The 14,827-nt window shown below is 49.5% G+C and overlaps 1 protein-coding gene across 1 annotated transcript in view; it reads left to right on the forward strand.

Moving 5' to 3' along the window:
- The window catches only part of LOC140386936 (multidrug and toxin extrusion protein 1-like), a 40,608-nt gene that overhangs the window by 569 nt on the left and 25,212 nt on the right, over nucleotides 1-14,827 (forward strand). The window contains exons 3-11 of the mRNA XM_072469844.1: nucleotides 611-712; nucleotides 1,743-1,811; nucleotides 5,539-5,687; nucleotides 6,107-6,149; nucleotides 7,892-7,936; nucleotides 8,384-8,481; nucleotides 8,596-8,693; nucleotides 10,807-10,920; nucleotides 12,468-12,535. Of these exons, the coding sequence (XP_072325945.1) occupies nucleotides 611-712; nucleotides 1,743-1,811; nucleotides 5,539-5,687; nucleotides 6,107-6,149; nucleotides 7,892-7,936; nucleotides 8,384-8,481; nucleotides 8,596-8,693; nucleotides 10,807-10,920; nucleotides 12,468-12,535 (786 nt within the window). The remainder of the gene's footprint in view (nucleotides 1-610; nucleotides 713-1,742; nucleotides 1,812-5,538; nucleotides 5,688-6,106; nucleotides 6,150-7,891; nucleotides 7,937-8,383; nucleotides 8,482-8,595; nucleotides 8,694-10,806; nucleotides 10,921-12,467; nucleotides 12,536-14,827) is intronic.

Consider the following 14,827-nt stretch of genomic DNA (forward strand, 5'->3'; position numbering starts at 1 on the left):
CACCCATTTGGAAAATGCCGTCCAATAACTTTGCCTGTGAACATATTCCACAACTTCCTACCACGAAGGTGAAAATCTTCTGCCTGATTTTTGTTTTATTACTTCAAAGATGATTGTTTCTAATTTGTGTATCCTGATCCTTCAGCGGTGCATAATTTGCCTGGATCAACGTTGCCACTTCCTTTCATAACTGTGGAAACCACATTGAAATCAATTTAAAGAGGGCAGCACGGTGGCGCAGTGGTTAGCACTGCTGCCTCACGGCGCCGAGGTCCCAGGTTCGATCCCGGCTCTGGGTCACTGTCCGTGTGGAGTTTGCACATTCTCCCCGTGTTTGCGTGGGTTTCACTCCCACAACCCATAGATGTGCAGGGTAGGTGGATTGGCCACGTTACATTGCCTCTTAATTGGAAAAAATAATTGCGTACTCTAAAGTTATATAAAAAAAAGAAAAACAAGGAAAAATAAATCAATTTAAAATTGCTTCAGGTTTTTGAAGAATAAAAAGGGCACTTGTTTTAGGAAGGGTTTAGTGAGAGTAAAGCTATAAGAGTTTTATTGAAGTTAAATGGCCAATGCGTGTTATTTATCACTCATTTTCCTTTCGCAGTTTTTGACAGAGTTGATGATGCTTCTAATAAATGTTGTCAGCTTCGCGTTTTGTGGACATTTGGGAAAAGTTGAATTGGATGCTGTTAGTCTTGCCACGTCGGTGAGTTTATGTTCAGAGTGTGCACATTTATTCATCACGAGGTATCCTGTATAAAATCATGATGGGTGGGCATCGCGATGGCATAATGGTTAGCACTGCTGCCTCACGGCGCAGAGGTCCCGGGTTCGATCCGGGCCCTGGGTCACTGTCCGTGTGGAGTTTGCACATTCTCCCTGTGTTTGCGTGGGTTTCATCCCCACAACCCAAAGATGTGCAGGGTGGGTGGATTGGCCACGCTAAATTCTCCGTTAATTGGGGGAAAAAAATTGAATTGGGTATTCTAAAAAAGAAATAATGATGGAATTGCGGTGATTCCTATCAGTTTTGAGCTTAGTGCCTTTATCAGCTGCTGAAATGCTCCTTGTAAAGAAGCCTGGGATATACCTGCTGCCCTCAATGGAGGGGCAATTAGAGAGCAGCACTTGCTTCAGTGGCTCTGGGCTAAGGAACAGAAACGTCAGCTCGAGACTCCAGCTCATCACCATTGTCAATGAGCCATCCTGGAAGGCCGATGTGTGCGGACATTAGGTGGGAATGAAAATGAAAATCGCTTATTGTCACGAGTAGGCTTCAATGAAGTTACTGTGAAAAGCCCCGAGTCGCCACATTCCGGCGCCTGTTCGGGGAGGCCGGTACGGGAATCGAACCGTGTTGCTGGCCTGCCTTGGTCTGCTTTCAAAGCCAGCGATTTAGCCCAGTGAGCTAAACCAGCCCCTGGGCACCTTTGGGGCGGCCCGACGCCGGAGTGGTTCACGCCACTCCGTCCCCCCGGGACCCCCCGCCCCGCCGGGTAGGGGAGAATCCCGCCCCTCATCTTTCAGACAAAATCCGTGAATGGGATTTTCCAGCCCTGCCAATGGCTCCAGAATTTTTTATGGCTCGCCCGCCCTGTGGGAGGGGTCACCTTCAGCGGTCGGGACGATTCTGACAGTGGGAAGGGTCGCCATGTTCTGTATTATTTTGTCGAATATTGTTGACATCCCAGGTTGATCTTGCTGAATGGTTCCTTTTCTTTATTTCTTTTGCACAGTCAATATCTGTAGCAGGTATCTCCATTGGTACTGGCTTGTCGTCAGCGTGTGACACACTCATATCTCAGGTAGGTGCAGTCAACTCCAAGCTGTGCAATGGGCGGTGATGTTCTCCCGAAAATTAATTTGCTAACTCTAGGAAGAATTGATGTTTAAAACTCAGGCCGAGAGTGTTATATCTTTGAGTCTGCACAAGGAGAAAAGGTACAGAAGTGCCCAAGCTCTGGATTCTTACAAACACGGATGAGAGGTTTTAGTTAGGGATGATGATCCGACAATCTCGGATGGAGAACTGATGCCCGAGCGTTAAACACGCACTGCTGACATCACTACAGATCACGTGACGCTTCACCAGCAGGGATGTATTTTATGATACATTGCATCCCTCCCCCTTTGCTTCTTTAGTACAATCATAATTGCACGGGGCAGCACGGTAGCATTGTGGATAGCACAATTGCTTCACAGCTCCAGTGTCCCAGGTTCGATTCCAGCTTGGGTCACTGTCTGTGCTGAGTCTGCACATCCTCCCCGTGTGTGCGTGGGTTTCCTCCGGGTGCTCCGGTTTCCTCCCACAGTCCAAAGATGTGCAGGTTAGGTGGATTGGCCATGATAAATTGCCCTTAGTGTCCAAAATTGCCCTTAGTGTTGGGTGGGGTTGTGGGGATAGGGTGGAGGTGTGGACCTTGGGTGGGCTGCTCTTTCCAAGAGCCGGTGCGGACTCGATGGGCTGAATGGCCTCCTTCTGCACTGTAAATTCTATTCTATAATGACTTTTATCCAGCAAACACACTTATGCATTATCTCTATTTATACACGTACAACTTAATAATGCAATACTTCAGGTAGATGTCTACCCCCTTTTGGGGTGTATTCAACATTCTGGAACTTGGCTACTCGTGACCTTGGAAGTGTCCTTTGTTCCTGTAAAGTTACTCCAGTGTCCATCTCTATAGGCATTGCAAAGTCCTCAGAAACAGAATCTGAACTTGCCTGTGTACAGGCTCTGTTCCAAAGTATAGGATCGAATCCCTACTGGGCAGAAGGAGGCCATTCAGCTCATCGAATCCATACCAGCCCTCCGGAGGAGCCCTCTCACCCATCCTATCCCCATATCCCCACGCATTGATCATGGACTATCCACATAACCTGCACGTCTTTGGACACTTAGGGGTCAATTTATCATGGCCAATCCACCAAAACTGCACAGCTTTGGACGGTGGGAGGAAACCGGAGCATGGGGAGGAAATCCACGCAGACACGGGGAGAAGGTGCAAACTCCACACAGCCAATAGACTAGAATCGAACCCTGGTCCTTGGCGCTGAGAAGCAGCAGTGCTAACCACTATATCACTGCTCAAAGTTTCCACTAGAAGTACGCTCTGGGGAGTTTCAGCGATTTCACTTTGTGAAGCTAGCAGTTGGTCAGTATGATGTCGCCAAACTCTTTCATCACCTGCCTATGTGGTGTGTCATATTGGACCTGCCTTTGCCAGGATCACAGCAGGTAACCATTTCTCGCTGAAGGCGTAGCTTCTGACTGGCACTCGCACTCCTTGATTGAAAGCTCATCTTTTTGAGTTTTATTCTCTCCTAGCAATCTGTGCTTGTTGTTGTCGTTTGACAATCTCATAAGTATTAGGTGGTATCAACAAATCAAACTGTGTTTGCAGTTTCCTCCTGAATGTCAGCAGTGCTGGTGAACTCTGTGCTGTTGCGTGTGCGGTGTTCCGGTAAGACATTAAGAATTTGTTCACTCTTCTTGTCAATGTCCTCTTATCCTTCGATGCCTTGATGGAATGTTTCAATGATTAAACAAAACTTTCAGTCAACCCATTCGTTGCAAGGTGGTATGGAACTTATTTGATGTAGTTTTCACCGTTCAGGTAGTCCTTGAACTTCTTCGAAGTGAACTGAGTACTATTGTCACTACTCATGACCTCCTCCGGTTTTCCAAATTTTGCCCCCTTCTGCAGTGTAGGGATTCCATGGTTCAGCCAATCTATGAGGCACGCTTGACATGTAAAGGCAATCTTGACAAAACATCAGCATTTGCCTGTTGTGTTATTAGAACATAGAACATACAGTGCAGAAGGAGGCCATTCGGCCCATCGAGTCTGCACCGACCTACTTCAGCCCTATCCCCGTAACCCAATAACCCCTCCGAACCTTTTGTGGTCACTAAGGGCAATTTATCATGGCCAATCCACCTAACCTGCATGTCTTTGGACTGTGGGAGGAAACCGGAGCACCCGGAGGAAACCCACGCACACACGGGGAGAACGTGCAGACCCCGCACAGACAGTGACCCAGCGGGGAATCGAACCTGGGACCCTGGCGCTGTGAAGCCACAGTGCTAATCACTTGTGCTAGTGCGCTGCCCGGATATCGTATGTGCATGCCAGCAATATCAATGACCATCTTTGTAATCTGCCGGCTGACAAAGAAGGAATACCTTTATGTGGCCCACAGGTTATGGTCAAGGGTTGATGGTCTGTCAAAAGAGTGAAATTACGTCCAGCAATGTGGTGGTGGAATCTTCTTATCCCGAAAATGATGCTCAAAGCCTCTTTTTTTAGCTGAGCGTAACTTGTTTCAGCGCCTGTTAGAATTTAGGAAGCAAATACAATCGGTCGTTCCTCACCTGAAGGCATTATGTACGAGATAACTGCACCAACTCCAGAGGGTGACGAATCGCAAGCAAGTTGTATATTTAGCTTGGGATAGTAGTGAACTATTAGCTCTGACTTCTGTAAGACATCTCTTACCTGATTGTACGCACTTTCACAGTCTTCTGACCAGTACCACGCCTGTTTGACACACAGCAACATGTGTAAAGGCTATATCCATGTTGCTAAATTCGCAACAAATTTACCATAATAATTGATCAACCCTAAATACTACCTAAGGTGTGTTAAAACATCTAACATCTGGTTAGAAATCGGGTTGATGATTATAGGCCAAGGTACAGAGAGAGATGGTTAAAGTTTGTTACCCATGAGATAGTTATAATAATAATAATGATCGTTTATTGTCACAAGTAGGCTTCAATGAAGTTACAGTGAAAAGCCCCGAGTTGCCACATTCCGGCGCCTGTTCGTGGAGGCCGGTACAGGAATTGAACCCGTGCTGCTGGCATTGTTCTGCATTACAAATCAGCTGTTTAGCCCACTGTGCTAAACCAGTTATAGAATCATAGAGCCCCACAGTGCAGAATAAGACTATTCATCTCTTGGAGTCTGCACCGACCCTCTGAAAGGGCATCCCACCCAGGCCCACTCCCCAATCCTATCGCGGTAACTCCACCTAACCTTTGGACACTAAGGGGCAATTTAGCACTGTCAATCCGCCTAACCTACACAGCTTTGGACTGTGGGAGGAACCCGGAGCCCCTGGAGGAAACCCACGCAGACCCGGGGAGAACGTGCAAACTCCACACAGAGAGTCACCCAAGATCGGAATTGAACCCAGGAACCTGGCGCTGTGAGGCAGCAGTGCTAACCACTGTGCTGCCGTGCAGTCATAGAGTTCTGATGAAGGGCCAAAAGGACTCGAAACATTAACACTGCTTTCTCTCCCTCCAGATGCTGCCTGACCGGCTGAGATTTTCCAGAATCCTCTGTTCTTGTTTCAGATTCCAGCATCCGCAGTATTCTGCTTGTGGCCTGTTATAGTTTCGGTGAATAAATACGTTATTAAATTTTTTGATACAGTTGCAGTTGTTGTAGAATAACGGTACCATTAGAATGTGCCGCAACATTGATCTAATTCACTTTCATTTTTATTCTGATTTTTCAGACTTTTGGCAGCAAGAACCTGAAGCGAATCGGAGTGATCCTCCAAAGAGGGATCCTCATTCTCATGATAGCCTGCTTTCCCTGCTGGGCCGTCCTCATAAACACCGAGCACATTTTACTGGCTTTCAAACAGTCTCCTGCAGTGGCCAAGTGAGAACCTTGTCCATTATGACCTTACTCCAACTGACTGGCGTCCCGGTCAGCTGCATAGACAAAAGGGTTTTCTTCCCTAATTACGCACATAAATGATACATTAAAATCAATGTTGACTTCAAAGTGAAGATGTGCGAATCTTCTAGCAGCTCAGATGTCGGTAGAAACATTCGCGTTTCCAGGGATGACCATCTCTAAGGCCACAACATTTTCTTTCTAATGTTTTGACTCCCCACAGAAGCCTGGCTGTAACTTTGCTGTGTGCCAGGTCTGACCACCTGCTTTCGTTGCCACAGCCACCTTATGTTCACCAATTCTGCACAATTCACTGCCCCGTTTGGAGTTTACCTTTGGTTACAGATGGTGATGTGCTGTTGTTTCCCTATTGTTACCAACATCTTTCATTTTTCCTTCAGGTTAACACAACTCTACGTGCAGATATTTATTCCTGGCCTTCCCGTGAGTAAATGATTTTATGTTGGTAAAACCCAGATGCAGACAGGCCGCTAGACAACGACTCACTACCTGAAATGCAGACAGAACAAAAGAACCGAGTCAGCGAGAAAAAAATCCTTTGATTAATAATAATAATAATAATAATCTTTATTAGTGTCACAAGTCGGCTTACATTAACACTGCAGTGAAGTTACTGTGAAAATTCCCTAGTCGCCACACTCCGGCGCCTGTTCGGGAACACAGAGGGAGAATTCAGAATGTCCAATTCACCTAACAAGCACGTCTTTCGGGACTTGTGGGAGGAAACCGGAGCACCCGGAGGAAACCCACGCAGACACGGGGAGAAGGTGCAGACTCCGCACAGACAGTGACCCAAGCCGGGAATCGAACCTGGAATCCTGGCGCTGTGAAGTCCATCTGTGGACATTCAGGGAGTGGAATCCCTTCTTGTTTATACAGGGCACACCCTGATGCCCCAGTGCTCGCAGGGTAACATGTGTGCCATCGATGGCCCCTGGACCTAGGCATCCTGCCAGTGGCGGAAAATCCTGCATCTTGGTGGACCTAGTCCACCTCGAGGTTGATATAGTCCGATGCCCAGGCAACTCCTGGATATGCCACACATGCCCCCGCTTGAGCCCTGGAATGACCTGTGGCACAGAGGTTGAGGGCTGCGGTCACCATCATTGCCACCGGGAGCGGGTGTTCTCCTCCTCAATGGGATGCCATGTCCGCAAGAACATGGCACAGATGCCTCACTCTCTCTCTCTACTGAGGAGGCGTCTTCTGCAGCACATGCTGTCGGTCAGCTCATGAAAGGACCAAAGAAGCCTGTACACTAGGGGCCGCCGCTGGCCTCGTCTTCTTGGTCCCTCTTCAGCCTGATGGTCAGCCGGGACTGCAGGGTGTGCGGCAGCCCCCTGCACATGGGGTGCAGTCTCCAAGCTCCATTGTCGCTGCTGTCTTCTACAGCATCTGCCCCACTCGGCTGCCATCAGCACAGCGAGGGCAGCGTCCACGGGATCCACACCAGCAAACGTAGTTTGATTTGGAAGGAAGAGCATCATAGGTGAACCTGTCTCTGCCGCATCCACTTGTGCTACCGTGCTGCCCTGAATGGCAGAACGGCATTCATTTATAACGCCTTTCATGAGCTCAGGACATCCAAAACATTTCACAAAGAGTGAAGTACTTTTGAAGTGTAGTTTGTTTTTAGTGTAGGAAACACAGCAGTCAATGGGTGCAGAGCACGTCATCACAAAGAGCAATGTGATAAATCACCAGATCATCTGTTTATTTTTTAAATGATGTTGATTAAGGGATCAATGTTGGCCAGGGCACCAGGGGGCACTCGTCAAACCTGTGCCAGGGGACCTTGGCAAGCAATTGGGGAGCACAAGGGACATCGGCATCGGCACATTTGACAGTGCAGCATCCCCTCAATCCTGCACGTGGGAGATTTGTGCGTTCCGGTTTTGGGAATGGGACGAGAACCCACAACCTTGTGACTCAGAGGTAACCGGCTACCAATTGGCACCGTTATGCAACATTTGGACTTTTTGAATTCTAATCGGCCGTACCTTGGGCCATACAGGACCAAGACAAATTGTCTACAGTCCCATTGATCGTAAGCCCTACACAGGCCTGGCTCAGATTTTCGAAGGAAGTTTGTGACAATTTCTTATCTGCTTTAATAGTGATTGATGCGCTGTCAGCTGCTAATTATTTTCAATATTCCTTCTCAGGCAACGTTTCTTTATATCTTAGAGATCCGATACCTTCAGAATCAGGTAAAGCCGCTGAATGTTGGCGTGTGCATTAAATTACTTTAATAATTATTGCAGTGAGATATAATTTGGGAGTCTTTGGTTTTATTTTCCTAATTTCGATGGTCAATCAGATTTGGGCAGATGAATAAATAAGCCAGTGAATTGAAATCCCTGGCACTCTGAGAGATGAAGAATCTGCCTGGAGCCACAGACAATATGAATTTGATGAGTTAACTGCAAATGTGGACAAGTCACCCAGACCAACAATCAGACATGTTCTAGCAATGAACCTGATCCAACTGAGGGAAAAGAGATTGTCCTCAGTGGGGGGCACATAGTATCCTGAACATGGACATTGGGAGAGCAGTTGGATTCTATCTTCCCGCTACCTTGGCATCATGTCACACACGCTGTTGGCCTATTGAAGGACAATTCCAGCAATTACTTTATTGTTTTGTTCCACCTCAGGGGATCACCATGCCTCAGATTGTCACTGGTCTCATAGCCAACATCCTCAATGCTGTCATCAATTATCTCTTCCTCTATGTGTTGATGCTCGGAGTGCCGTAAGTAACAAACGCGTTGAATTTTTTTTTGGAATATCTGTTAAATGAAATTGTTACTGAAAATTATACAGACTTTATTTGAAGCTGCCTTTAACATGCATACTTGTTTCTCAGAGGCTCGGCCGCTGCCAATGTTATCTCTCAGTACTGTCAAGCTATTCTCCTGTTTGGATACATTCGACGGAGAAAGCTGCACGTTAACACCTGGGCAGGTAGGTTTCAGAGGGGGTCATTCACACCTTGGACAACGATATGAAATGAACAATATCCAGTTAGCAACCGTGTTCACATTTCAACCCATTCCCCTTTCCAGTGCAATCCAGGGAAGGAAACATCGGACAGGGTGTTGTCTTATTCAATCCCTTCTCTGTGTCAAGCACTTACTTGTTTTGAAGGACCTTGAGGGGCGTGATTCTCCGCTCCCGCGCCGGTTGGAAGAATCGCGTACAGCGCAGGAATGCTGGGGGGGGTGGGGGGGCGGCCTGTGGGGGGGCGAGGGGGGTTCTTTCACCGGGGTAGGACTCAAAAGAATCTGGCCCACAATCGGTGCCCACCGATCGGCGGGCCGGCCTCTCTGAAGGAGGACCTCCTTTCCTCCGCGCCCCGCAAGATCCATCCGACATCTTCTTGCGGGGCGGCCTCGGGGAGGACGGCAACCACGCATGCGCGGGTTGGCGCCGGATGGCGCCGGCCAACCCGCGCATGCGCGAGTGACGCCAGTTATGCAGCAGATGCCCGGCGCGCGCTGACGACGCTGCTTTAGCGACACGCCCCCCGAGTTTCTCGCGGCCCCGATCCTAGCCCATTTTTGGGCCCTGAATCGGTCGAGTTCGGGGCCGTTTCGCGCCGTCGTGAACCTCGACGGCGTTCACGACGGCGTGGGCACTTAGTCGCGGGAGCGGAGAATCGCGCCCCTTGTTTCTTAATTTCCTCCTTGTTCTCCCCTCCCCCTCCTGGTCCATGCTGTGTCACCTCCGCAGACTGTTATGCAAATAGCCATGCTCTGTGTGTGTGGTTTGTCATGTGAGTATCCCTTTAAGAAACGTTTGGTCTCACCACATGACTTGTCACGCAGCTTCAGTGATGTCATTTGTGGGCGGAGCTGGGCTGTGGCTGGGAGGTGAGACGGAGATTTGGTTTGTTGCTTTGGACTGAAGAAGAAAGTGTTTCACTGTTTTCATTTTAAAGCTGGTCCAGGGAACTGAAAGCACGTTGGGTGCTGCAATCTGCCTCGGTAACTTTAAAGATAGAGGGGCGTTCCGGAAGGAGTTTTGTATCGGCTGATTGGAACTGGATCTCAGGGAAAGGACCAGTCCCATTCAAGTGAGATTACAGTGTGCTGGGCCACGCCCTGGAAAGGGGTTTTAGTTTATTAGATTTTGTATTAAGGGGGATTCATTGAGAGTCATATACATAGATTACTGTAGTTGTTGTGTTTTCCTTATGTTTGTAATTGATAACAAATTCTTGCTGTGTTTTGTATATGTTAACTACATTCTCATAATAAACTTTGTTTTGATGGTAAGTCTGATGAATCAGACCCGAAGTGAAGGCTCTTGTGCTCACCCTGGCCAAATTCAACATCAAAGTTATAGGTCAGGTGACCTTCATAATACACTTTGGAGTTTCTCAGCCCTGGCCTATAACAGGTTAGACAGAGAGAGTCGACTGGCTATGCCCACAGAGGAGGCAAATCTGTCCTCATAACTGGAGCCACCCATCTCTGCGACAATTTCTCACTGCACTCCCTCTGAGTGGTGCTCTGCACAAACTGCAGACTCGCCCCTCACATTCTGTGGTCAAAGGGGCAGTTTGAAAGCTCAAGCCAGCTGGATGATGTGGACATTTTTCTGTCAGCCTTACTTTCCTTTTTGCCCGATGTGCTTCCCAGGCATGTTCTAAACTGTGTTCGGAACTGTCATGATATTCAGGTAAACGTCATAGCACAAACATACATACATACTGATGGACAGAGCAACGGACCAATCAGCACACACACAACACCACAGCCAATCACAGGCAAGAGCATACACAGTACAAAACAGGGAACACGACACTTCCTGGGCATTCCAGCAGGAGCCAGCTCAGGGCACAGAGCTCACAGCAAGCCACTCAGACATCCACCATGTGCTGAGTGCCACTACAAGATAGAATTAGGAATAGGACCACAGATTCTAGGGTTATGATCGAACCTCAGTAACCAGTTTACCACTGTAAATAAATGTTAGTAATAAAACTGAGTTGGACCATTCGCAACCGTGTTGGTTCGTCTGTGTAGCAGAGTACCCAACACATCAAGAACTGCCTCCTTTTTTATATTTGTAGGGTGGTCCAGGGACTGCCTACAGGAGTGGGGCCAATTTACCCGGCTGGCGGTTCTCAGCATGCTGATGATGTGTATCGAATGGTGGTCATTTCACATCGGGACGTTCCTCGTAGGTAAATAAATGTCTTTCCTGCTGTGAAAAATACTATGTGAGGGGCATGGTACCATAGTGATAATGATACTGAACGAGCAATCCAGAGGCCCATGCAAATATTTAAAAATTCATCCGACAGCCAACCCCCCCCCCACCCCCACCCCCCCCACCCCCACACCCCCCCCACCCCCACACCCCCACCCCCTCCACCCCCCACCCCCCCCCACACCCCCCACACCCCCACACCCCCCCCCCCCCCACACACCCCCACCCCCACAGTCAAACAATGACTGAAGTTAAAATCCAACAGCTTATTAATTAGCTGACATCTCAGTCATGTGACTGTGTGGCTTTGTGTTGACCAGCCAGCCCCCTGGTTGAAACCCATTGTGTTTTGGAACAGGTAATGGTTGGGCATTGACACCACATTGGATATTAGGAGTCACAAACAACTGCATTTGTCTCTGAAGACACAGCAACTCTGGTGACCAGAATGCAAAGAATATTTCTGGACTTCTAGGAAGGGGACATAGTGCCTTTTTTAACAATAGCAAAACTGGTTTGTCTGAAGATTAGAAATTCCTCTGGCATGAGTCATGGCTAGTCAGGCCAAAGCAGTGCCCATTTTTTTTAAACTAAAAGGATAATTTTGCAGAATAGCCCAGTCGACATATGTATTTATGTTATCCTTCCCGTCCTAACAATTATCAGGCGACTTCTCAGTATGGTGCGTTTGCATGTACTAGATGCGACATATATTAATACATAGGGCCCTGTTCTTTGCAGACAGAAAGAACATGTACTCACATTGCGGCTGTTTCAACTTAACAAAATAAGCAATTTGCTACTTCATTCCTCAGCGCACTGCCTTGCCGATCAGGGTCAAGCTACCTAGTTTAAATTTCAAACAACACTTGGCAATTAACTGTAAGTCATAATTGACTAGTGAATTCTCCATGGCAACGTCTTGAACAATATGGCCGTGGAGCTTTATCCATTGAAGCCAAAGTCAAGACAAAGGACGGGTTTTTCAAAAAGATTTGGACATTTCCTGACTGCTGCTACCAGTCTCAAAGATGAAAATCCAGACCCAAGTTTCAACTGAATTTGGGTTTCCCAACTGTGTGAGTTACACTCTGACAAGCTCCCCCACTGGCAAAGAATGGATTCATTGGACCAAAGGGCGCGACCTCCGCACCTGTGTCGTAGATTAGAGAATATAATGGGTTCACTTCTGTACACTTACAACTTGTGAGCGTATGTCAGACTCATGAGGAAAGATTTTCATTTATGCGGAGTCCACAGGACATTAGAGAAGTATAGTTTTTTCGTTTTGTCGGAAATACAGAAGGAGTCTCATGGAACATTGGCCTAAAGTTGGTCGATTTTGAAGATCTTATTTGAGAAGGCAAAGCATTGAATTTGATTGCCCCACAAAATAAAAATGCCAGAAATTGATTTGGCTTCTGTTGAAAGCTTGAGTCCACATTGGATTTCTTTTTCTGTTTTGCTATTTGTTTGCTTCAATTAACTTCAATGTTTTGTTTGTTCCCTCCCTCTTCACAGGGTTAATTAATGAAATTCAACTTGGAGCCCAGTCCATCATTTTTCAGATGATAACAATCGCATACAGGGTAAGTGTGAATCCCGCATGGAGCCAATGGAATGGGAATGCCCGTCTTCCCTGTGTTCCTTGCGGAGTACGAGCTCTCCCGTTAGGGGCGGGGTATCTCAATTACCTGGATTATATGAAGTCGGCCAGAGAGGTGCCCGGTAGGGATCTACCGGGGACTCTTTGTAAATAAAACTTTGTCCTTATTTTCACTTGGTTTGGACTCCCGCGTCCTTATTGAAGTGAGGATGAAGATCCTGTGCATGGGCGACGCTTGCATACCGAATTCAAGTTTAACCGAAGAATAGCGGTTTTAGCGCAGAAACGCATGTGATGAAGTAGCAGAGGAATGGGATGATAGATAGAAGATAGCTCCGGGCAGGGAACTATTGTGTTGGGTGGCTGTAGCCTTCCCGGCTGAAGTTGCAACTGTTACTTCCACATAATCATGTTTTTCGTATTCTCCCCCCTTTTCCAAGGAGCAAAGGTGATGGATATACAGTGTTTGCATGGTGGACGTAAAAATTAGTTTCTCTCAAAACAGCTGAAGTTGGTTTGTGTCGTGCTGCCCCCTTTTGGGGCAGATCCCTGAATGAGTCAGGGGGCGGGTCTCGATCATAAGAGTCCATTTTATAATCATGTAATGCGACCCCCTGTAATTCGAAAGGGCATGAAACCGCAAAATGGCTTTCTTCACCACTAAAAAGCTATATTCTCTCTCTGCTGGAATTGTTTAGTGGCAGCTGTTCCCAGGCGGCTAAATCTCCCTTTTAGGGTGTGGGAGCTTTTTGGACCATTGATAAATTTGTTCGGGATCTGACGAATCACGCCGCGCCGTTTGGCGGGCCCCCCCGCTCGGTTCTCCGGCTCGGATGGCCCGAAGTCCCGCCGCTAAAATGCCTGTCCCGCCAGCGTAGATTAAAACACCTACCTTACTGGCGGGACTAGGTGGCGCGGGCGGGCTCCGGGGTCCAGGAGGGGGCGCGGGGCGATCTGGCCCCAGGGGGTGCCCCCACGGTGGCCTGGCCCGCGATCGGGGCCCACCGATCCGCGGGCGGGCTTGTGGCATGGGGGCACTCTTTCCCTTCCGCCTTCACCACGGTCTCCACCATGGCGGAGGCGGAAGAGACTCCCTCCACTGCGCATGCGCGGGACTGCCGTCAGCGGCCGCTAACGCTCCCGCGCATGCGCCGCCCGGAGTTGTCATTTCCCGCGCCAGCTGGCGGGGCACCAAAGGCCTTTTCCGCCAGCTGGCGGGGCGGAAATTCGTTCGGCGCCGACCTAGCCCCTCAATGTTGGGGCTCGGCCCCCAAAGATGCGGAGCATTCCGCACCTTTGGGGCGGCGCGATGCCCGACTGATTTGCGCCGTTTTGGGCGCCAGTCGGCGGACTTCGCGCCGTTTCCGGAGAATTTCGCCCCTGGTGTCGTGATAATCTCGGAGCCTGCACCGGGAGGCTTTTGAAACCGGGTTAGCAGAATGTTTTGGTCGGCCTCAGAGTGAGAGTCTTGTTGGCCAGACCCCCCTTGTGGAGTCTCTATCATGGGCCGGGATTCTCCCGCAATCGGCGGGGCGGGCCGTACCAGCGCCAAAGAGCGGCGTGAACCACTCCGGGGTCGGGCGGCCTGGAAGGTGCGGAATCCTCCGCACTTCCGGGGACTAGGCCGGCACTGGAGGGGTTGGCGCCGTGCCAACCGGCGCCGAAGGGCCTCCGCCAGCCGGCGCGAGTTGGCGAATGCGCAGGAGCGCCAGCGTGTTCTGGCGCATGTGCAGAATCGCTGCCGTGTTTCCTGTGCATGCGCAGGGGGTTTCTTCTCCGCGCCGGCCATGGCGGAGCCTTGCAGAGGCCGGCGCGGGGGGAAAGAGTGCCCCCATGGCACAGGCCTGCCCGCAGGTCTGTGGGCCCTGATCGTGGGCCAGTCCACCGTGGGGACATCCCCCCGCACCCCCCTTGTCTAATCCACACCGGCAGGACTGGCCGAAAACGGGCGGCCGCTCGGCCCATCGGGGCCCGGAGAATCGCCGGGTGGGGGGGTCCACTGCCAACGGCCCCTGACCGGCGCAGCGTGATCTCTGCCCCCGCCCAAAAAACGGTGGCGGAGAATCCGGCAGCCGGTGTCGGAGCGGCGGGGCGGGATTCACACCGCCCCCCTGGCGATTTTCCGACCCGGCGGGGGGGTCGGAGAATCCCGCCCAGAGTAGTCACAGTTGTCATGTCAGCAGCAGCTTGCAACAATGCCGGAGCTGATACCGGTACAGTCTTGGTTAGAATTATTTCTGCTTCCGCCTGTGGCGGAGTTATTTGCTTTGAAGAA

The sequence above is a fragment of the Scyliorhinus torazame genome, chromosome 12 (assembly GCF_047496885.1).
Source record: "Scyliorhinus torazame isolate Kashiwa2021f chromosome 12, sScyTor2.1, whole genome shotgun sequence".
NCBI lineage: Eukaryota > Metazoa > Chordata > Chondrichthyes > Carcharhiniformes > Scyliorhinidae > Scyliorhinus > Scyliorhinus torazame.